This window comes from Oncorhynchus clarkii, unplaced genomic scaffold, assembly GCF_045791955.1.
Source record: "Oncorhynchus clarkii lewisi isolate Uvic-CL-2024 unplaced genomic scaffold, UVic_Ocla_1.0 unplaced_contig_3542_pilon_pilon, whole genome shotgun sequence".
Taxonomy (NCBI): domain Eukaryota; kingdom Metazoa; phylum Chordata; class Actinopteri; order Salmoniformes; family Salmonidae; genus Oncorhynchus; species Oncorhynchus clarkii.
In genome coordinates, this window is record NW_027260969.1 from 5001 (window position 1) to 27126 (window position 22126).

Genomic DNA, 22126 nt, shown 5'->3' on the forward strand with positions numbered 1-22126 from the left:
GTACACACACACACACACACACACACACACACAGACTCACACCACTTAACTGACTTACAATAAAGAACCTAAAAGGGGTGACCCGTGCACTTTCGTTAATAAAGCCCCCATCAGTTCAGTAACTTGCCAATGATACAGTTCAATCAGAAAATCAAGTGGTCATTTCACTGACCAAAAAATAGAGCTATGATATTACAGTCATTACGGTTTTTAATTCATGTTGAGCCATACAGCCATAGATAGAGATGTGATGAGCACCACACAGCATCGGATTGGCAAGTGTACAGAGTGGATGAGTGAGTGGAGGGAGGAGGGGAACACCGCTTGTTTAGGTGGATGGGGGCGGGACAGAGGGAGGAAAGGCAGGACAGATGAGTGGAGGGAGGAGGGGAACACCGCTTGTTTAGGTGGATGGGGGCGGGACAGGGGGAGGGAAGGCAGGACAGATGAGTGGAGGGTGGGAGGGGAACATGGCTTGTTGAGGTGGATGGGGGCGGGACAGAGGGAGGGAAGGCAGGACAGATGAGTGGAGGGAGGAGGGGAACATGGCTTGTTTAGGTGGATGGGGGCGGGACAGAGGGAGGGAAGGCAGGACAGATGAGTGGAGGGAGGAGGGGAACATGGCTTGTTTAGGTGGATGGGGGTGGGACAGAGGGAGGGAAGGCAGGACAGATGAGTGGAGGGAGGAGGGGAACATGGCTTGTTGAGGTGGATGGGGGCGGGACAGAGGGAGGGAAGGCAGGACAGATGAGTGGAGGGAGGAGGGGAACATGGCTTGTTGAGGTGGATGGGGGCGGGACAGAGGGAGGGAAGGCAGGACAGATGAGTAGAGGGAGGAGGGGAACATGGCTTGTTGAGGTGGATGGGGGCGGGACAGAGGGAGGGAAGGCAGGACAGATGAGTGGAGGGAGGAGGGGAACATGACTTGTTGAGGTGGATGGGGGCGGGACAGAGGGAGGGAAGGCAGGATAGATGAGTGGAGGGCGGGAGGGTGACAGAACAGACACAGAAACAGAGAGACAGCCGGTGGGTAAACATTGAGCACTCTGGGATGCGTGGAGGTATGAGTGAGGTCAGATTCAGCATCGTGAAGCAGAGTGGACTGGATTATGGTAGAAGATACTTTAAGTATTAGTCGTCTGTCAATCTCATTGTCTACTGTTTGTTTTTAATCTGGAGATTGAAACTCTGCTGGACATTACATTTTAATGATTGCTATAAGAATGTGATTATATACATTCATTCATTTAAATGTTTAGTGTGATTTGATTGTTGTGATAGATTAGAATGAATTACAAAATGTATGATTTAGTTTTAGAGAAGTCGACTCACCAATTCACCTGATTAAACCCATAGCATTTCTAAATACTTTACAATGAAATATATTATTTGAAACATTTTATGATTTTGGAGAATAATACAAACCCCTCTGCAAGGACAAACAAGAGTGATCAGTGAATTGTGTGATGTCAGTGGAGGCTGATTGGATGAGTTGCATAGCGTGACTTCATCAGTCCTACCATCAGAGAGGTTGAGAGAGGTGTGTGAGGCTGATGTGTGTGGTTAGCCGTGGCTCCATAGCAACACACACACACTCGGCGCATGCCTCACAAACACTTACTGTTGGTGATGGGCTCCATGCAGAAGCCCAGGAGTGCGTGCAGGAAGTCCACGATGTTGTTGAGCGAGTCCTTGTTGACGTAGTCCCTCATGGTCTGACGGAACTGCAGCTTGTCCAGCTTATACAGGTTGGTCAGGCAGTTCTGGGCCTGTATGGGGAACAAGGGGAACAGTAGATCCAAAATGAAGGATGTCTCAGATTCAAACAGCTATCTCAACCGGAGCCAAAATGGATGATGATTTCCATTCACTCTGATAAAGCCCCTAAAAAATCCAACAGGTCCAATGTTGTCAAATGCTACTGTTTCTTGGACCAGGTCTCTCTCTTGCGAAATAGGTTTTTACCTCAGTGAAAATATAAATATATAACTAAATAAAGTTCATTTAATTCAATTTTGTTAAAGGGGCAATCTGTGAGTTGTCTGACCTGCATGCGGAGCCGGTCCCCTGAGAGTCCTCTGTGGCCCTCCCCACAGCCGTAGGCACAACCCAGAGACTTGACCATCTTGATCAGCATGGTAAGAGCCAGCCTGTGGGTACTCAGTGAAGAGCCGTCCTCCTTGGTGTTAAACAGAAGGCACAGGGTATTACATGCTACATATAACATTCACACAAGTTGACAGGTTATTACTCACACCAACACATCATGTTTTATTTTGTGTTTTGTTCTAGTAGAATGACATCTATAATATGCTCTGTTCTATCTAATATACAGGTAATTATCTCTCTGTGGCCTTCTGTACCACTATTGTTTGTGCAGACAGGCTCTGATGAAGGTCGACTGGCCGAAAGCTCATCCACAATTAAAGAAATTTGCATCTGACTAGAAGTGTGTGGCGATGTTTTCCTGTTTCTGTACGGGCATGTAAAATGAGATCCGTTACAAGATGTATACAGCCTGTCTTTTTACTGTTGTTTTATTGCTTTACCTACCTATTGTTCACCTAATACCTTTTTTGCACTATTGGTTAGAGCCTGTAAGTAAACACAAGGTCTACTACACCTGTTGTATTCAGCGCACATGACAAATAAACTTTGATTTGATTTGAGAAAAATTTAAAAGTTGAAAGCTCATAGACGTATTCTCACACCCACCTTGCTGTCTTTCTCCTTATTGTTCTTCACATCGTCCTTGCTTCCTCCTCCGCTCCCTCCTCCACTTCCCCCACCTCCTCCTCCATCCCCCCCTCCTCCTCCTCCTCCACCCCCTCCTCCTGGTGCCGCCCCGCTGCACCCTCCAGACACGCCCCCTTGGGCGCCGCTCAGGCTCTGATTGGCCCCCTCCTTCGGGAGGCGTGTCTCATCGTTCTCCTTGTCGTCGGGCTTGGAGAGCTTCTTTCCCATGCCCGGCACTACCCCCAGCTGCAGCAGGCAGTCGATGATGTTGAGCGACACGTCACAGATGCGTGAGCTGATGTCGTGGGTCAGCACGGCGTAGACCGCCCGCAGGATGGCCTGGGAGGGGTAGACGGGGAGACAAAGGGAGACAGAGGGGTCAGTGTCAGGGGTTGGACACATTCAAATGAAGTGCATCCATCCATCACACCATCCATCCATCACACTATCCATCCATCACACCATCCATCCATCACACCATCCATCCAACACACCATCCATCACACAATCCATCCATCACACCATCCATCCATCACACCATCCATCCATCACACCATCCATCCAACACACCATCCATCACACCATCCATCCATCACACCATCCATCCATCACACCATCCATCCATCACACCATCCATCCATCACACCATCCATCCATCACACCATCCATCCATCACACCATCCATCCATCACACCATCCATCCAACATTCTCCAAGCTTCCCTACTAATTCCTCCCCAAGTGTTGTCCAGGCAGGAACCAGGCAGGAACCAGGCAGGACATTTACTTGACTGTGATATGTGGTTGTCTCACCTAGCTACCTTAAAGATGAATGCACTAACTGTAAGTCGCTTCTGGATAAGAGCGTTTTCTAAATGACTACATAGTAAATAGAGCCCAATGGTTCAGTAATGCCATGGTAGTGTGAGCCATCCTACTGGAGTTATGATATATAGTGAACCTGGTTATTCCTCCAGTACAGAAACCCTGTCAGAGACCTCAGACCAACAGGTGACACTCTTTATCACTGCCCCTCACCGTAAGGTCCAGCATGCCATTCTTCAGGATGAAGTTGTTAGTGCCCTCGATGTTGTCTCCCTCCTCCAGGCATGAGTAGTTGATACACGAGTCGGTGAAGCTCCGGGGCAGGTTGGCGCACGCCAGCGTCTCGTGGGGCATCTCTGGGATGGGTACAGGGTTACACAGCTTTTTCATGTGTTCGGTGAAGAAGTCGGCATAGCCCACGTTGAAGGACGCTACTGTGGTGTTGAACGTCGCCATGGTGATGGTGGAGATCTGTGAACGCACTGGGGGCGGAGGGGTGGGAGGAGAGGAGGTGAGGGGGTGGAGACATTCACAGATTTAGAGAAAATGTATATTTTGGATGGATGAATAGATGGATAGAGGGAGGGATGGAAGGAAGGATTGATGGAAGGCTTGATGGATAAAGGGATGGATGGATGATGGAGTGATGGATGAGTGGATGGATGGAGTGATAGATAGATGGATGGATATTTCATTGAAGGTGTTCAGTTCATAACTGTGGGTGATGACAGAATATGGGTGTATGGACTCTCTTACCCTCCCCCTTGGTGTGTACAGTGTTGTGGGTGTAAAGACTATGACCCTCCCCCTTGGTGTCAACGGTGTTGTGGGTGTAAAGACTATGACCCTCCCCCTTGGTGTCAACGGTGTTGTGGGTGTATAGACTCTGACCCTCGCCCTTGGCATGAACGGTGTTGTGGGTGTATAGATTCTTAGCCTCCCCCTTGGCGTGAACGGTGTGGTGGGTGTATAGACTCTTACCCTCCCCCTTGGCGTGAACGGTGTTGTCTCCGTGGCTGTTGGAGTGGTCTGGCATGTCTCTGAGCAGGGAGTGATGGGAGTGTGAGTGTTTAGCACTCAGGTTGTCTGTGTCTGCAGCCGTGTCTGTGCTCCCTCGCCGCGTCAACTTACCTAAAACACCAACAAACACACAACTCTGAGTGAAAGACACCGGCACACAGCATTACAACCAAACACACACTCATTCACTCAACCAAACTCACGTTCCTCTTCCCTGCCTTTTAAGACTGCCTAATAGCCAAATAAGCTCACTGTCATTGCCACAAAACAATGCATACCACATCCTACTGTACCAGTTAACCCACATCTGTGCATTAAGAAAGTAGGGCTAAAAGTTTAGGGCTTTTAAACTAATGGTCACATTCCAATGAGAAAGTCCCTTTTTCTGTGCACCTTTTGCAAAACATTAGAAGCAACAACCTTTCCTAACAACCAGACAAACATTAAGTTAATTAGGCTGACCCAGTTCAGCTGCTGTCAGGGGACTAACTCCTCTGACTTGGTTTCTCAAATGACTCCCTCACCTGGTTTGCAGACAGAGTTCAGTGTGTCAAATCGGAGGTTGTCTGGTCTGTTGTCCTCACGCCATTTGCACCCACTGTATATAGACTTTATTTTTTTCCTATTGTGTTATTGACTGTACGCTTGTTTACTCTATGTGTAACTCTGTGTTGTTGTTTCTGTCGCACTGCTTTGCTTTATCTTAGCCAGGTTGCAGTTGTAAATGAGAACTTGTTCTCAACTAGCCTACCTGGTTAAATAAAGGTGAAATAAAATAAAAAATGTAAACTCAGCTAATGAGAGCCAGGGGACTAACTCCTCTGACTCAGCTAATGAGAGCCAGGGGACTAACTCCTCTGACTCAGCTAATGAGAGCCAGGGGACTAACTCCTCTGACTCAGCTAATGAGAGCCAGGGGACTAACTCCTCTGACTCAGCTAATGAGAGCCAGGGGACTAACTCCTCTGACTCAGCTAATGAGAGCCAGGGGACTAACTCCTCTGACTCAGCTAATGAGAGCCAGTCATTTTCCCTGTACTTTTTAAGTTCCTATTGATATAAAATGGATATATCAATAGATGGATAGACGTGAATAGTACAATCTATTGATAGAGATGATCTATCAGCAGAAAGACAGAGATAAAACAGTGAGTGGGTAGTGTTGGTCATATACAGACCTGGGTTCAAATACTATTCGAAATCATTTCAAATATTTTATCTGGGCTTGAGTTTGCCTGGTGCCATGGATCCAATAGAAAACCACGCCCATCTGGCACTCCAGGCAGGCTAAAGCAAGCGCTCAAACTAACGCTTAAACATGTTTCAAAGAATTTCAAAAAGTGTTTGAACCCAGATCTGGTATGGTACCCATGATGGTAGCCTGCCAGCCCCCGCGCTCCAGCGCCCGCCGGTCGTCGCCAGAGAAGCTGGCGAAGGAGAAGGTGGATCGGGTGGGGGACACATCCAGGTGGTCCTCGTGGAGCAGGAAGGGCACACCCATGCGGCGCTGGCGCTTCTTGCCCGTGTGGTGGAACGGGATGGAGCCCTTACGCTCACGGTCCTCCCGCCGGTTCTTGAACTGTACCACGGTCGGTAGGAGGAGACACAAGACAAACACATTCATTCTAAATGTTATAACTACAGCAGGGCTTTGTTTCCACCTAGCAAGAGTCAGCTGCGTATAATGGTACATTGATTGAGAGGTCGAAACATATTAAAAGGTCAAATGAATAAAAGGGAGAGAAAATGTCGGCCAAATGTTTGAAATGATTTACAAAGACAAAGAAGACAATGATAGATGTGAGGAGAGAGGGCCCAATACCCAGAGAGAGAGAGAGAGAAAGACAGATAAATAGAGAGAGAGAGAGAGAGAGAGAAAGACAGAGACAGAGAAAGAGAGAGAGAGAAAGACAGAGACAGAGAAAGAGAGAGAGAGAGAGAAACAGAGAGAGAGAGAAAGACAGAGACAGAGAAAGAGAGAGAGAAACAGAGAGAGAGAGAGAGAAAGACAGAGACAGAGAAAGAGAGAGAGAGAGAGAGAAACAGAGAGAGAGAGAGAGAAACAGAGAGAGAGAGAGAAAGAAAGAGAGAGAGACAGAGACAGAGACAGAGACAGAGACAGAGAAAGACAGAGACAGAGAAAGAGAGAGAGAAACAGAGAGAGAGAGAGAGAAAGACAGAGACAGAGAAAGAGAGAGAGAGAGAGAAACAGAGAGACTAATAGAAAGATAATATAATAAAGGCAGATTTTAGAACTTGTACATGTATCTCCATGCATCTCACCTTTTTAAAGAGGTTCATCCCCAGGTCAGAGGAAAGGTCGGGTACAGCCTGTCTGCGCAGGTTGGTCAGGGACACCTTAGAGAAGGTCTCTGAGCTGAGGGACTTATCCTCCTCATTGCATTTCAGACTCATGTCCTTATATGGGCAGAGGGCACAGGGGTCAAGAGTGAATGACAGGTGTCAATCAGGGATATAGTGTAGCAATAGGATGTTTTACTGCACAGAGACAGTCAACTTTGTTCCTATACAGTATTTAAGATGGCATAACTATGGTAAAACCTGAACCACTTGATAATACTGTAATAAGAGCTACAATATAAGGCATTATACTATATAGGGATTACAAACTGGGTGGTTCAAGTCCTGAATGCTGATTGGCTGAAAGCCGTGGTATATCAAACCGTATACCAGGGATATGTTTTTACTGGTCTAATTACGTTGGTAATTAGTTTAGAAAAGCAGTAAGGCACCTCGAGGGTTTGTGGTATATGGCCAATATAACACGGCGAAGGGCTGTATCCAGGCACTCCACGTTGTGTCATGCATAAGAACAGCCCGTAGCCGTGGTATATTTGCCATATACCACACCCCCCGGGCCGTACTGCTTAATTATACTATACTATATACTATACTATATAGGGCATACTATATAGGGCATTTAACTGTTGTATTACTACAAATACTACTACTTATACTAGTACTAGTATTACCTGTGTCTTATGGCTTTACAGTACTGTAGTTATAACACCATATAATACTGTAGTATTAACTAATGATTGACATAAACACAATGGTTATAACCCACCTGAGTCTTGTGGGTGTTGACGAGAGAGGGGGCGGTGGCCACCATGGAGCTGCTGCGAGGGCGGGGCAGGGGCGGGACCAGTGGCTCCGGCGGGCGTTCCGGGCGCTCCTCCAGGATCTGACGCAGGCGCTGCAGGTAGAACATGAGGGCCCAGTGCACCCCCTCCTCTGTCCAGTGGGGCTGCAACAGGCAGCGCAGGACTGCCACGTCAAAGTAGGTGGCGTAGCGGGCACGCTGGGCCAGGGAGACGGAGATGCCCGCTGGGGCAGAGGTCCTGGGGGAGACAAGTACAGGGAGAGAGGGAGGGGGAGGGGGAGACAAGGTACAGGGAGAGAGGGAGGGGGAGAGAGGGAGGGGAGGGAGAGAGAGAGGGTGGGAGGAAGTTAGTGACATGAATCTGTAAAGCCCTTTTGATATCAGCAGTTATCACAATGTGCCTTACAGTAACCCGGCCTGGACCCGGCCTAGACCCGGCCTGGACCCGGCCTGGACCCGGCCTGGACCCGGCCTTTTGCAAATAGTTGTTAAAGGCAGGACTTGTTACTGTAGTTTATGATTTGTAAACAGCCTAACTGAGCTCAAATGATCAAATCAGCACCTCCAAAAAAAAACTAGATTGATGTCTGATATTATGTTCTAGCTCTGCAAAGAACAATCTGTAAATCTCTGACTGAAATCACTTGCATCTGCCTCAAATGAAATTACCAGTCCCCATCATTTCCTGCCACGTTCATCACTTACAGTGCGTTCAGAATTTATTCACAGACCCCTTGACTTTTTCCACATTTTGTTACGTTACAGCCATATTCTAAAATTGATTTAATTGTTTTTTTACCTCATCAATCTAAACACAATACCCCTTAATGACAAGCAAAAACAGGGTTTTAGAAATGTTTGCAAATGTATAAAAAAATAAAAAGTGGAAATATCACATTTACATAATTAATTATTCAGACCCTTTACTCAGTACTTTGCTGAAGCAGCCTGGAGTATGACGCTACAAGCTCGGCACACCTGTATTTGGGGAACTGTAACGTAAATATGGACAGTTATTCTAACATGGTCAATGTGCACATTAGAATTTGGTTAGGACCACACATCTTTGCATCCTCGACTTGGATGTTCTGTTACTATGAATTACCACATTCTAAATGTGATTTCTGTCATTCTGAGCACCGTGGGTGAACACCCTAGTCATGCTACGCACCCATATGGGTCCGGTCAATTTCTCAAATGTCCGGTAAATTAAAATGTTAATGGTAACCCTGAGACACACACACACACACACACACACACACACACACACACACACACACACACACACACACACACACACACACACACACACTAGGGCCTGTTAAAATAGAGATGTACGGTGAAATCTATTGTATAGAACAGAACAGGCTCTCGGTCGTTCTCCTCTGTCCCTTCCTCCCCCAGGGTTCCTCCATGACCAAGCAGCTTGGTACTCAGGCTTACCTGGAGCGATCACCTCAGAGAACAGTATCTACAGTGGTCTGTATTTGGGGAGTTTCTCCCATTGTTCTCTACAGATCCTCTCAAGCTCTGTCAGGTTGGATGGGGAGCGACGCTGCACAGCTATTTTCAGGTCTCTCCAGAGATGTTAGATCGGGTTCAAGTCTGAGCTCTGGCTGGGCCACTCGAGGACATTCAGAGACATGTCCCGAAGCCACTCCTGCGTTGTCTTCGCTGTGTTCTTAGCGTCGTTGTCCAGTTGGAAGGTGAACCTTCGCCCCAGTCTGAGGTCCTGAGCGCTCTGGAGACAGGTTTTCATCAAGGATCTCTCTGTACTTCGCTCTGTTCATCTTTCCCTCGATCCTGACTAGACTCCCAGTCCCTGCAGCTGAAAAACATCCCCAGAAGTAACGCTTGGTATTCAGGCCAAAGAGTTCAGTCTTGGTTTCATCAGACCTGAGAATCTTGTTTCTTATGGTCTGAGAGTCCTTTAGGTGGGCTGTCATGCATTTTATTGAGCAGTGGCTTCCGTCTGACAACTCGACCATAAAGGCCTGATTGGTGGATTGCTGCAGAGATGGTTGTCCTTCTGGAAGGTTCTCCCATCTCCACAGAGGAACTCTGGAGCTCTGCCAGAGTGACCATCAGGTTCCTGGTCACCTGCCTGACCAAGTCACTTCTCCCCCGATTGCTCAGTTTGGCCAGACGGCCAGCTCTAGGAAGAGTTTTGTTGGTTGCAAACTTCTTCCATTTAAGAATGATGGAGGACACTGTGTTCTTGGGGACCTTCAATGCTGCATAAACTTTTTGGTAACCTTCCCCAGATCTGTGTCTCGACACAATCTTGTCTCGGACAATTCCTTTGACCTCATGGCTTGGTTTTCGCTCTGACATGCACTGTCAACTGTGGGACCTTATATAGACAGGTGTCTGTCTGCCTTTCCAAATCATGTCCAATCAATTGTATTTACCACAGAGGGACTACAATCAAGTTGTAGAAACATCTCAAGGATGATCAATGGAAACAGGATGCATGTAGCATGTGTTAAACAACAAGGCCCTGTAGCATGTGTTAAACAACAAGGCCCTGTAGCATGTGCTAAACAACAAGGCCCTGTAGCATGTGTTATACAACAAGGCCCTGTAGCATGTGTTAAACAACAAGGCCCTGTAGCTTGTGTCAAACAACAAGGCCCTGTAGCTTGTGTTAAACAACAAGGCCCTGTATTATGTGTTAAACAACAAGGCCCTGTAGCATGTGTTAAATAACAAGGCCCTGTAGCTTGTGTCAAACAACAAGGCCCTGTAGCTTGTGTTAAACAACAAGGCCCTGTATTATGTGTTAAACAACAAGGCCCTGTAGCATGTGTTAAATAACAAGGCCCTATAGCTTGTGTCAAACAACAAGGCCCTGCAGCGTGTGTTTCTGTGGAGATTTAGAGACTGGATTTTCAGCCTACGTGAGCCCACTATCAATAAGACTTTAGCTCAGCAGCTGAGATGAAGGTCACTGGCTGGTGGCTCATATTTATTAAGTCACACTGTAGAAAAACAGTTTACAATGAGACACGAAACCAGCTTTTCTTATTGGACATGCTCAGGGAGCCCCTCCTTGTTTCAATCTATCTTGGTTACGTTTGATGCCTTATGAATACAGCCCTGGTGCATGGCAAAGGAGCCGATATACAGGGCTACACCGCACCACAACAATAGAATGAGATTTATACTGTAGTGAAAGCAGAGAGAGGGGGAGGAGGGAGGGAGGGGGAAGCATTTCATCTTAGCTCTACTATTAAACTGAGTCGGGTTGAGACGGTCAATACTAGAAGAATCAATGTCAGAGTACAGGATGCAGGAGCAGTATCGTGTTACACTGTCTAAACGACACACGCACACTCAAAGCTTTCGGTTGGTGTTGTGGAGAGGTTGCTGTGGCGACTGAGTGACGTACATACACCCACCCCCAGGAGAGACACTGCCCAACCTGGACTCCCTCCATTGCAGCAGGGGTTGCCATGGAAACTGCATCAGCATCGCATCACAGTGGGAAGGAGTGATTGGAGTGCATGGCAACACCGGAGCTGTACGTCAGCGGTATTAATCAGGGGAGAGAGCTTATTTAGATTCACAGCTGGAAGTCCTATAAATGTGAATCTCATGAAGAGAGATGGATCGTTTCACTCTGCTGTCACACTGCATTAAGGTGAGGATAGCTGGGAGACATCTCTCTCATTCTCCATACCCAATATCCACATTAAATCAACCAGGGGTGGACTGGCCATATGGCATTTTGGGCAAATGCAAGATGGGCTGGTCGATTTTTAGCCCAGGGGGCCTCAAGAAAAAAAAATGGGCCGATGTGGGGGCCTCAAGGAAAAACATTGTCCGGTGTGTTAGAAATTACAGGGCCGATTTCTGGTCCCAGTCCGCCCCTGATGGAACCTATGATTGAATGTGTTGTATTACTGAATTCAAACACTATAGAGATCCTATTAAATTACTAGAGGGGTGATGTCATAAACCCTAAAAGTTTCAGAATGGGGTGAAAATGGCAGCCATATTGGACAGGGAGAAATCCAACCCAGTCTAATGTGAATGAATGGCGGCCATATTGGACAGGGAGAAATCCCACCCAGTCTAATGTGAATGAATGGCAGTAGAGACATAATCCTGATTTTACTGATGGAGAAAAAAAGTAAGGCATGTGATATATCAGAAATTGTGTAACAGAATTATTGTCAACTTAAAATATTGTTATAGAATTATAAATACAGTTTATACAGGTTTTATACAAAGTTTATGTATATATATAGCCTCTAAAATATATGTAAACAGACCATAAATGTCAAAATGTTTCCTTTCCTGGAAAGCTGAGAGTGCTATTATATGATACAATATCAGAATGTGTTGTATTTACAACTTGTCTAAGTCCTATCATCAACTGATTTCAGACAGTGTATGGCTGTGACTGCATTGTTTGAATGGAATGTTGGCATATTGGCATTTAATTTGAAACATTAATGGAATCATTCCTCTAAATTGTCTGGCTATCTAGCTAACAAACAAACAGTGCAGATAAATTATTCAAATTCATTATTTTACACAAACACAATATCTTATCACATCACTAGCAAACCATGGTTGAACAACTCCCTGACCAAAATGGCTGACCTTAATCCCATCATAAGAAGGTTCATGACAATTCTAGTATTCTAATTTCTAATTCTAAGGCATACTTCAGGGATAATGTCAGAGAAGCCGATGTTTGGAGGATATATTGGCATGGGTGTTATTAGGCCCGAGACGTGACCCAGTTGTTAAGTCTTTTTGTTTTGTATCTATGGACGCGACCCAGTCATTCAATCTCAATGTTCTATTGCCATACTGGCTGGCAACGTTCTTATTCCTTGCTTGCTAGCTAAACAACTATGGCTAACTTACAGTCAGGTCAAACATTGCAGTCAGAATAACAGAAAAGTAGCTGCATTTGTTTAAGCTGTTTTCTACTTAAATGTATTTAGATACCTTCATAAGAATGAGCTAATGATGTGCCATTTCTTCCGGCATAGAACATGTGCTCTCTTGTCAGGACACTGTTGTTCAGGGAAGCTAGCCAACAACACAGCTTACACATTCACTTCAAACTGAAGTTGGAAAGAGACACTGTTGTTCAGGGAAGCTAGCCAACAACACAGCTTACACATTCACTTCAAACTGAAGTTGGAAAGAGACACTGTTGTTCAGGGAAGCTAGCCAACAACACAGCTTACACATTCACTTCAAACTGAAGTTGGAAAGAGACACTGTTGTTCAGGGAAGCTAGCCAACAACACAGCTTACACATTCACTTCAAACTGAAGTTGGAAAGAGACACTGTTGTTCAGGGAAGCTAGCCAACAACACAACTTACACATAAATGCAAACTAGCTGCATTTAGATTCATTTGACATTTATTTGTATATATATCCATAAAAATTATGCCAGCAGATTCATGATTTCGACTAGTTGAGAAACGCTGCCTGCCTGTCTTGTCTCATCCCTACTCCCGACCCCTACACGTTCATTACTGTGAGACAGCTGGAGATGTCAGAGAGACAGACCGCAGGTTTTATACAAATCTCCGCTATTGAAAACCAATTGCTAGTCTATGCTTTTTACAGTGGAGATCATGTTTATACATTGTCTGGCTGGGCTAATGAGACAGTGGACTGCTCGGTCAGATGGAACAGAGTAAATAGGCATTTTAACGTCATAGATTTAGCTGGTGGTAACTTGCGGAATAGACACCGGCTTGAATGCTCTTTTAACCAATCAGCTTCCAGGATTAGACCAACCTGTTGTATAAACTCTTACATTCAACACTCACAGTTTTACCCTAAAATGAATTAATCATTAACTGGATGCATGCCAAATCATTTAAATCCAAATCGTTCTTCTTCCCCCTAAGCGGGCACAGGTTGGGCACTGGGTCTGAGGGTCAGGTTGGGCACTGGGTCTGAGGGTCAGGTTGGGCACTGGGTCTGAGGGTCAGGTTGGGCAGTGGGTCTGAGGGTCAGGTTGGGCAGTGGGTCTGAGGGTCAGGTTGGGCACTGGGTCTGAGGGTCAGGTTGGGCACTGGGTCTGAGGGTCAGGTTGGGCAGTGGGTCTGAGGGTCAGGTTGGGCAATGGGTCTGAGGGTCAGGTTGGGCACTGGGTCTGAGGGTCAGGTTGGGCAGTGGGTCTGAGGGTCATGTTGGGCACTGGGTCTGAGGGTCAGGTTGGGCATTGGGTCTGAGGGTCAGCTTGGGCAGTGGGTCTGAGGGTCAAATTGGGCAGTGGGTCTGAGGGTCAGGTTGGGCAGTGGGTCTGAGGGTCAGCTTGGGCAGTGGGTCTGAGGGTTGAATTGGGCAGTGGGTCTGAGGGTCAAATTGGGCAGTGGGTCTGAGGGTCAGCTTGGGCAGTGGGTCTGAGGGTTAAATTGGGCAATGTCTATCCATTATGTGCCTGCCTGATGCTCTGGGCCAATGTACAGAGTTGGAGACTGGAAGGGCCAGCATTAGACACACACACACACACACACACACACACACTGGCAGTGCCAGCATCAGACATGCACACACACACGGGCAGTGCCAGCATTAGACATGCACCATGTTAGTTTAGCATCATTACCCTGGGTAAAGTGTCTCATTGGTAAGAGCAGGCAGACAGGGAGAGACAGATCTGTTTCAGTCTCTGTCTATATCTGGTGTCTGCCTGGGAGGCTGAGAGGAACAAGTTGTAACTCATTATACTGATCATAATACACAAGGGATGGAGTGGAACCTCTGAATGAGCGCTCGTGTGTGTGTGTGTGTGTGTGTGTGTGTGTGTGTGTGTGTGTGTGTGTGTGTGTGTGTGTGTGTGTGTGTGTGTGTGTGTGTGTGTGTGTGTGTGTGTGTGTGTGTGTGTGTGTGTGTGTGTGTGTGTGTGTGTGTGTGTGTGTGCTATGATGAACAGGTGAAGCTGCAGGCTACGTTATATAACATTAATCTAGATGAATGCAGCCAGTTTGTTCTTTCTAGACTGCTATAAGGTCAACATGTACTAGTCCTGTATAATAGTAACGTTACAGTCAGTCAGGCTACATTATATAACATTAATCTAGATGAATGCAGCCAGTTTGTTCTTTCTAGACTGCTATAAGGTCAACATGTACTAGTCCTGTATAATAGTAACGTTACAGTCAGTCAGGCTACATTATATAACATTAATCTAGATGAATGCAGCCAGTTTGCACTGCTATAAGGTCAACATGTACTAGTCCTGTATAATAGTAACGTTACAGTAAGTCAGGCTACTATACTGGACAGCAATGCCTTCACCTTCATACAACATCATATGCATGCGACATGACAGTTCCATTAAAGGGGCAATCTGGGATTCAAACAACAAATACAGTGGCAAGAAAAAGTATGTGAACCCTTCGGAATTATTTTCTGCAGAAATTGGTCATAAAATCAGATCTGATCTTCATCTAAGTCACAACAACAGACAAACACAGTCTGCTTAAACTAATAACACACAAATTATGGTCTTTTTCTTGTCTATATTGAATACATAATTTAAACATTCACAGTGTAGGTTGGAAAAAGTATGTGAACCCCTAGGTACTCCAAAAGCTAATTGGAGTCAGGAGTCAACTAACCTGGAGTCCAATCAATGAGACGAGATTGGAGATGTTGGTTAGACCTGCCCTGCCCCATAAAAAACTCTCACAAAATTTGAGTTTGCAATTCACAAGAAGCATAGCCTAATGTGAACCATGCCTTGAACAAAATAGATCTCAGAAGACCCAAAATTAAGAATTGTTGACTTGCATAAAGCTGGAAAGGGTTACAAAAGTATCTCTAAAAGCCTTGATGTTCATCAGTTCACGGTAAGACAAATTGTCTATAAATGGAGAAAGTTCAGCACTGTTGCTACTCTCCCTAGGAGTGGCCGTCGTGCAAAGACGACTGCAAGAGTACAGTGCAGAATGCCTCATGAGGTTAAGAAGAATCCTAGAGTGTCAGCTAAAGACAAAGAAATCTCTGGAACATTCTAACATCTCTGTTGACGAGTCTACGAAACATAAAACACTAAACAAGAATGATGTTCATGGGAGGACGGATGAAGACACTGCTGTTCAAAAAAAACATTGCTGCACATCTGAAGTTTGCAAAATAGCATCTGGATGTTCCACAGCGCTACTGGCAAAATATTCTGTGGACAGATGAAACTAAAGTTGAGTTGTTGGAAGGAACACACAACACTATGTGTGGAGAAAAAAAGGCACAGCACACCAACATCAAAACCTCAACCCAACTGTAAAGTATGGTGGAGGGAGCATCATGGTTTGGAGCTGCTTTTCTGCCTCAGGGCCTGGACAGCTTGCTATCATCAAGTTTATCAAGACATTTTGCAGGAGAATGTAAGGCTATCTGTCTGTCAATTGAAGCTCAACAGAAGTTGGGTGACGCAACAGGACAACGAACCAAAACACAGAAGTAAATCAACAACAGAATGGCTTCAACAGAAGAAAATACTCCTTCTGTAGAGGCCCAGTCAGAGTCCTGACCTCAACCCGATTGAGATGCTGTGGCATGACCTCAAGAGAGCGGTTCACACCAGACATCCCAAGAATATTGCTGAACTGAACCAGTTTTATACAGAGGATCGGACCAAACTTCTTCCTGACCGTTGTGCAGGTCTGATCCTCAACTACAGAACATTTTTGGTTGAGGTTATTGCTGCCAGAGTAGGGTCAAGCAGTTATTAAAACCAAGGGTTCACATACTTTTCCCACCCTGTACTGTGAATGTTTCCACGGTGTGTTCAATAAGACATGGAAACGTATATTTTGTTTGTGTGTTATTAGTTTAAGCAGACTGTGTTTGTCTATTGTTGTGACTTAGATGAAGATCAGATCAAATTTTATGACCAGTTTATGTAGAGGTTCAGGTAATTCCAAAGGGTTCACATTCATTTCTTGCCACTGTATCTGTACCAATCCCTTTAATGTCTCCTTACTGTTCACATTTTCCATGTATCATATGTCGTGTGTGTGTGTTTTATATGAACTGCACAGTTCATAACGGCTTACTTCTTCTTGGCGATCCCTTTGTCGAGTGGAGCCTGTCGCGTTGACGGCCCACCTCTTTCCACTGAGTTGCCGCGGCGACAGCTCTGCTCTCCAGCCCCGGGGGAGGATGAATCTGATTGGGCCGTTTCACAGACCACCTGGAAACCCTGCAGACAGAGCAAATAAGAGTCTGTCAGTCAAGAGGTTTCTAGTCTCTTCTAATCAGATGCTACGCACACGCACAGATCATACCAGCAAGGGTAATTTTTTAAAACCTTTATTTAACTAGGCAAGTCATTTAAGAATAAATGATTATTTACAATGACGGCCTACCCCGGCCAAACCCGGACAACGCTGAGCCAATTGTGCGCCGTCCTATGGGACTCCCAATCATGGCTGGATGTGATACAGCCTGGATTTAAACCAGAGACTGTAGTGACACCTCTTGCACTGAGATGCAGTGCCTTAGACCTCTGCGCCACTTGGGAGTGATAACAATATTAGCAGAGGCCCTGGGGGGGAGAGGGGGCTGGAGGAGGGGTACAGCTGTCTCACTGCTGCCGAAGACGAACACTCACCATGGGGCCTTGGTTTCTGGACCCACAGGGGCTACACTGGTTGTTCACCGGGGAGTTCCTCTTGGCTGTTGACAAAACAGGTGGTAGTTTACAGAATATAATCTAACAGAATATAATCTAACAGAATATAATCTAATAGAATATAATCTAACATAATAGAATCTAATAGAATAGAATCTAATAGAATAGAATAGAATGCACTCTTAGTAAAAAGGATTCCAAAAGGGTTCTTTGGCTGTCCCCATAAGAGGTCCTTTTGAAGAACCCTTTTCGGTTCCAGGAACCCTCTATGGACAGGGCAGAAGATCCCTTTTAGGGTCTAGACTCTGTAGAATAGACTAAAATATCACTTTTGTTACTATGGTATTTGGTTTGGATATTACTAATGTCTCATGTAAAACAGCAGAGTAGAACTCATATGATTCCATAGAGGTTGTACTACACGCTTTCTTTGGTGTCCTCTGGGTGTCTCACCTGTCACAATGTTCCTCACAGGCTTGATGAGGGCAGAGAAGGCGGGGACGTCAGGTTGCCGGTGCTCCCACATTGGCTGCCATATGATGAGACCACTGGCCAATCGGAAAGTCAGATCAGACTCCTAGACAACACAGCGAAAAAGTTTACAGACACACACACACACACAGACACACACCAAAGCATTCCCAGAGCCATGAAACACAACCGCAGCATCTATCCACACATATCAATAGGGGGTAGTCCAGCAGGAAGGATGAATCAGAGGTACCTTGATGCGGTGAATGAGGGGAGCAAAGAGGAAGACAAACAGCTCCACAGTGGCCATGCTCTTGTGGAAGAGCTTGGTGCGGGCGTGCTCATCCTCCTCCAGGGACCCGCTACAGCGTGGCGCTCCTGACCCAGAACCGGTCCCTGATCCTGGGCCACCTTGGCCACCTCTGGCTGGCGGGGAACCCTGGTTCCCAATCCCCATTGGCTGGAGGAAGGCTGAGCTGCTGCTGCCTCCCGACCATCCGTGGCCCAGGCTGGGCTCCTGGTTGCACTCCTGGGCCGCCTCCAGTAGCATCCAGTGAAGGGTATGGAGCAGCTTGGTCTCCGCCACGCCCAGCTTGTCCTGGTGACCTGTGGTTAGAGGGGGGTTAGGGGTGAGGGGTCAGAGCAGGGGTGTCAAACATATGGCCTGTTCAATGCGGCCCAGTGGTGGTTTGATCACAGAGGCCCTAAACCCAGAGGCCCAACATTGCAATACTTCCGGGAACGCTTTGTGGAGCACAGAATCCGCTTAATTACTTAATAAAACCAAATCGAAACCGTGTAGAAATTATAATGGTCCGACATTTACAGTCTCTTCACTCTGTCCAGCTTGATAACAGTCATCTATTGTCTCTTCACTCTGTCCAGCTTGATAACAGTCATCTATTGTCTCTTCACTCTGTCCAGCTTGATAACAGTCATCTATTGTCTCTTCACTCTGTCCAGCTTGATAACAGTCATCTATAGTCTCTTCACTCTGTCCAGCTTGATAACAGTCATTTACAGTCTCTTCACTCTGTCCAGCTTGATAACATTCATCTATTGTCTCTTCACTCTGTCCAGCTTGATAACAGTCATCTATAGTCTCTTCACTCTGTCCAGCTTGATAACAGTCATCTATAGTCTCTTCACTCTGTCCAGCTTGATAACAGTCATCTATAGTCTCTTCACTCTGTCCAGCTTGATAACAGTCATTTACAGTCTCTTCACTCTGTCCAGCTTGATAACATTCATCTATTGTCTCTTCACTCTGTCCAGCTTGATAACAGTCATCTATAGTCTCTTCACTCTGTCCAGCTTGATAACAGTCATCTATAGTCTCTTCACTCTGTCCAGCTTGATAACAGTCATTTACAGTCTCTTCACTCTGTCCAGCTTGATAACAGTCATCTATTGTCTCTTCACTCTGTCCAGCTTGATAACAGTCATTTATAGTCTCTTCACTCTGTCCAGCTTGATAACAGTCATTTACAGTCTCTTCACTCTGTCCAGCTTGATAACAGTCATTTATAGTCTCTTCACTCTGTCCAGATTGATAACAGTCATTTATAGTCTCTTCACTCTGTCCAGCTTGATAACAGTCATTTATAGTCTCTTCCCTCTGTCCAGCTTGATAACAGTAATTTACAGTCTCTTCACTCTGTCCAGCTTGATAACAGTCATTTACAGTCTCTTCACTCTGTCCAGCTTGATAACAGTCATTTATAGTCTCTTCACTCTGTCCAGCTTGATAACAGTCATTTATAGTCGCTTCACTCTGTCCAGCTTGATAACAGTCATTTATAGTCTCTTCCCTCTGTCCAGCTTGATAACAGTCATTTATAGTCTCTTCACTCTGTCCAGCTTGATAACAGTTATCGATACGAAAGCTAGACAGTTAGGGAGCATCGAAATTTCAAAAAGTAATGGATAGAGGACAAATTTTGGGAGGCAAAATAAGTTTGGCACCCCTGGATCAGAGATTAGTGTTTGATTGGTGTGATGGGATACATGGGTGTGTGTGGTGGGAGGGGGGGGTGTATTACTGTATTCATGTCTGTGTGTGTATGTCTGAGTGTGTGAATTACTGTTTTCATGTCTGTATTACTGTATGCATGTCTGTGTGTGAATTACTGTATGCATGTCTGCGTGTGTGAATTACTGTATTTGTGTCTGTATTACTGTATGCGTGTCTGTATTACTGTATGCGTGTCTGTATTACTGTATTCCTGTCTGTATTACTGTATGTTAGTCTGTATTACTGTATGCGTGTCTATATTACTGTATGCGTGTCTGTATTCCTGTCTGTATTACTGTATTCCTGTCTGTATTACTGTATGTGTGTCTGTATTACTGTATGCCTGTCTGTATTACTGTATGTGTGTCTGTATTACTGTATGTGTGTCTGTATTACTGTATGCGTGTCTGTATTACTGTATGTGTGTCTGTATTACTGTATTCCTGTCTGTATTACTGTATGCGTGTCTGTATTACTGTATGCGTGTCTGTATTACTGTATTCCTGTTTGTATTACTGTATGCGTGTCTGTATTACTGTATGTGTGTCTGTATTACTGTATGCGTGTCTGTATTACTGTATTCCTGTCTGTATTACTGTATGCGTGTCTGTATTACTGTATTCATGTCTGTATTACTGTATCCGTGTCTGTGTGCGTGCCTGTGCATGCATGTGTGTGTCTGCGTCCATGTGTGTTTACCCAGCTTGTTCCTGTTAGAGAGCAGGATGGCGGTGCAGTGGAGCACGTGGGGCAGGGCGGCCTGGACCAGCTCCCAGCGAGAGATGCTCTGGATGGCCTCCGACAGCACCGGGGAGAGACCGTGGAGCTTGTTTTCCACCAGCACCCGCTCAAAGGACTAGGAGAGAGACACAGTGGCCCGTATTCATTAAATGTCTCAGAGTAGGAGTGCTGATCTAGGATCAGGTCCCCCTGTCCATGTAATCCTATTTGTTATTATGTAAAAGGTAAACCTGATCCTAGATCAGCACTCATACTTGGAGATGCTTCATGAACATGGGCCAGTGACGTCTCTGAGCCAGAAACTGAAGGGCCATTGAGTGCCAGTGGATGTGGCCCATATGTGTCCTCAAGCAAAGTAATATGGCTTGGGGAAAGCAGCAAGCCTGAGTTATTGCCCAATTTACTATATGGTCATACACTCAAAGACGTGTTATTACAATGTATAGATTAATTATAAAGACGAGTTTGAACTAGCTACAATTCATAGTAATAACAGTTTAAACACAAGGACAAGGTACAGAATATAACAGATCAAACTCCAATCTGCTAAATGCAACTGGAAAATGCTCCCCTAATTCGCCGGTGCGGTGAGGCCGCGGGAGAAGCAGAGCGATGATTCATTCTAATCATAACTATTCCATTAAGAAAATGGCTTACCACACAAGATGCCTCATATTGTTTCCCCAACTTCGGCCTCAGAAACGCGCTGCAATCATGAAAACATTGGAGCGTGTTTAATTTTCATTACATCATTGATTAAAAATAATATCATTAGCTACATAGGGTAAATTGAATAGGCTGTGACGCAAATGTTGGAGCTAGATGCCAAAACGTCTTCGTGCAAGCGGCCAGTGGTATCATCCAAATGATAAAATATGATCGCTTATACCGCTCATAGCCTAGCCCTACCTCTAGAAATAACAGTGAACATACTGTATACATGTCAGATGGCTTCAGCCGTAGGTTACAGCGGATGCATGATAAGGCAATCACCTTCACCTTATCCCAACCATGTCTACAGGTGTGACATCTTAGCCTGCCCCCCCTCCTCCTCCTCTAGAACGAGAACTAGCTGTTTTTCTCAGGGTTTTTTCTTTTCATTTTGTTGTATGTATGGATGTATTGAATAGGCTACAATAGCCTAACCAAATGAACTGACGCATTGCCTGATATGACAACCCTGTCAACGGGTGTATAAAGAGTAAAATGATTGACACTCACATAAAAAACCTTCTATACAGATGTAACACACATTTTAATTTACAACCTAAGGGAGCGAGTTATCTTGGTTGACATATAATCTCACCGCCGTATATTCTGAGCAGCGGCAAACACCTGTTATCAATGACTGTCACGACACTAACCTGGTCTGCCTCCACAAGAAGGTCTGGATCGGGAACGGTATACCCTTGCCGCACTCCGTGTCGGTCTCATCCAGGCTTTTCCGCTTCACCATCTTGTCGACTTGTCGCGGTCCAGACGTAGCTGGGTCCGGTCGTCCCAGGTGATGTGATGCCTCACGACATGATTCCGTTCGGCTTGTGTAAAATGGCTGCAAATGTCGGCGGTGGTAGAG

The 22126-nt window shown here is 45.6% G+C and overlaps 1 protein-coding gene across 1 annotated transcript in view; it reads right to left on the reverse strand.

Moving 5' to 3' along the window:
• Positions 1 to 22073, reverse strand: part of LOC139402721 (protein unc-80 homolog) — a gene marked incomplete at its 3' end in the record, with an annotated part of 26890 nt that extends 4817 nt beyond the window's left edge. The window contains exons 1-15 of the mRNA XM_071146622.1: positions 21915 to 22073; positions 21208 to 21256; positions 20509 to 20665; positions 18049 to 18401; positions 17778 to 17901; positions 17304 to 17368; positions 16747 to 16892; positions 7668 to 7941; positions 6863 to 6997; positions 5948 to 6158; positions 4541 to 4690; positions 3773 to 4041; positions 2716 to 3075; positions 2048 to 2179; positions 1622 to 1769 (exon numbers count right to left, since the gene is read on the reverse strand). Of these exons, the coding sequence (XP_071002723.1) occupies positions 1622 to 1769; positions 2048 to 2179; positions 2716 to 3075; positions 3773 to 4041; positions 4541 to 4690; positions 5948 to 6158; positions 6863 to 6997; positions 7668 to 7941; positions 16747 to 16892; positions 17304 to 17368; positions 17778 to 17901; positions 18049 to 18401; positions 20509 to 20665; positions 21208 to 21256; positions 21915 to 22006 (2665 nt within the window). The remainder of the gene's footprint in view (positions 1 to 1621; positions 1770 to 2047; positions 2180 to 2715; positions 3076 to 3772; positions 4042 to 4540; positions 4691 to 5947; positions 6159 to 6862; positions 6998 to 7667; positions 7942 to 16746; positions 16893 to 17303; positions 17369 to 17777; positions 17902 to 18048; positions 18402 to 20508; positions 20666 to 21207; positions 21257 to 21914) is intronic.
• Between the last annotated feature and the right edge of the window lie 53 nt (positions 22074 to 22126).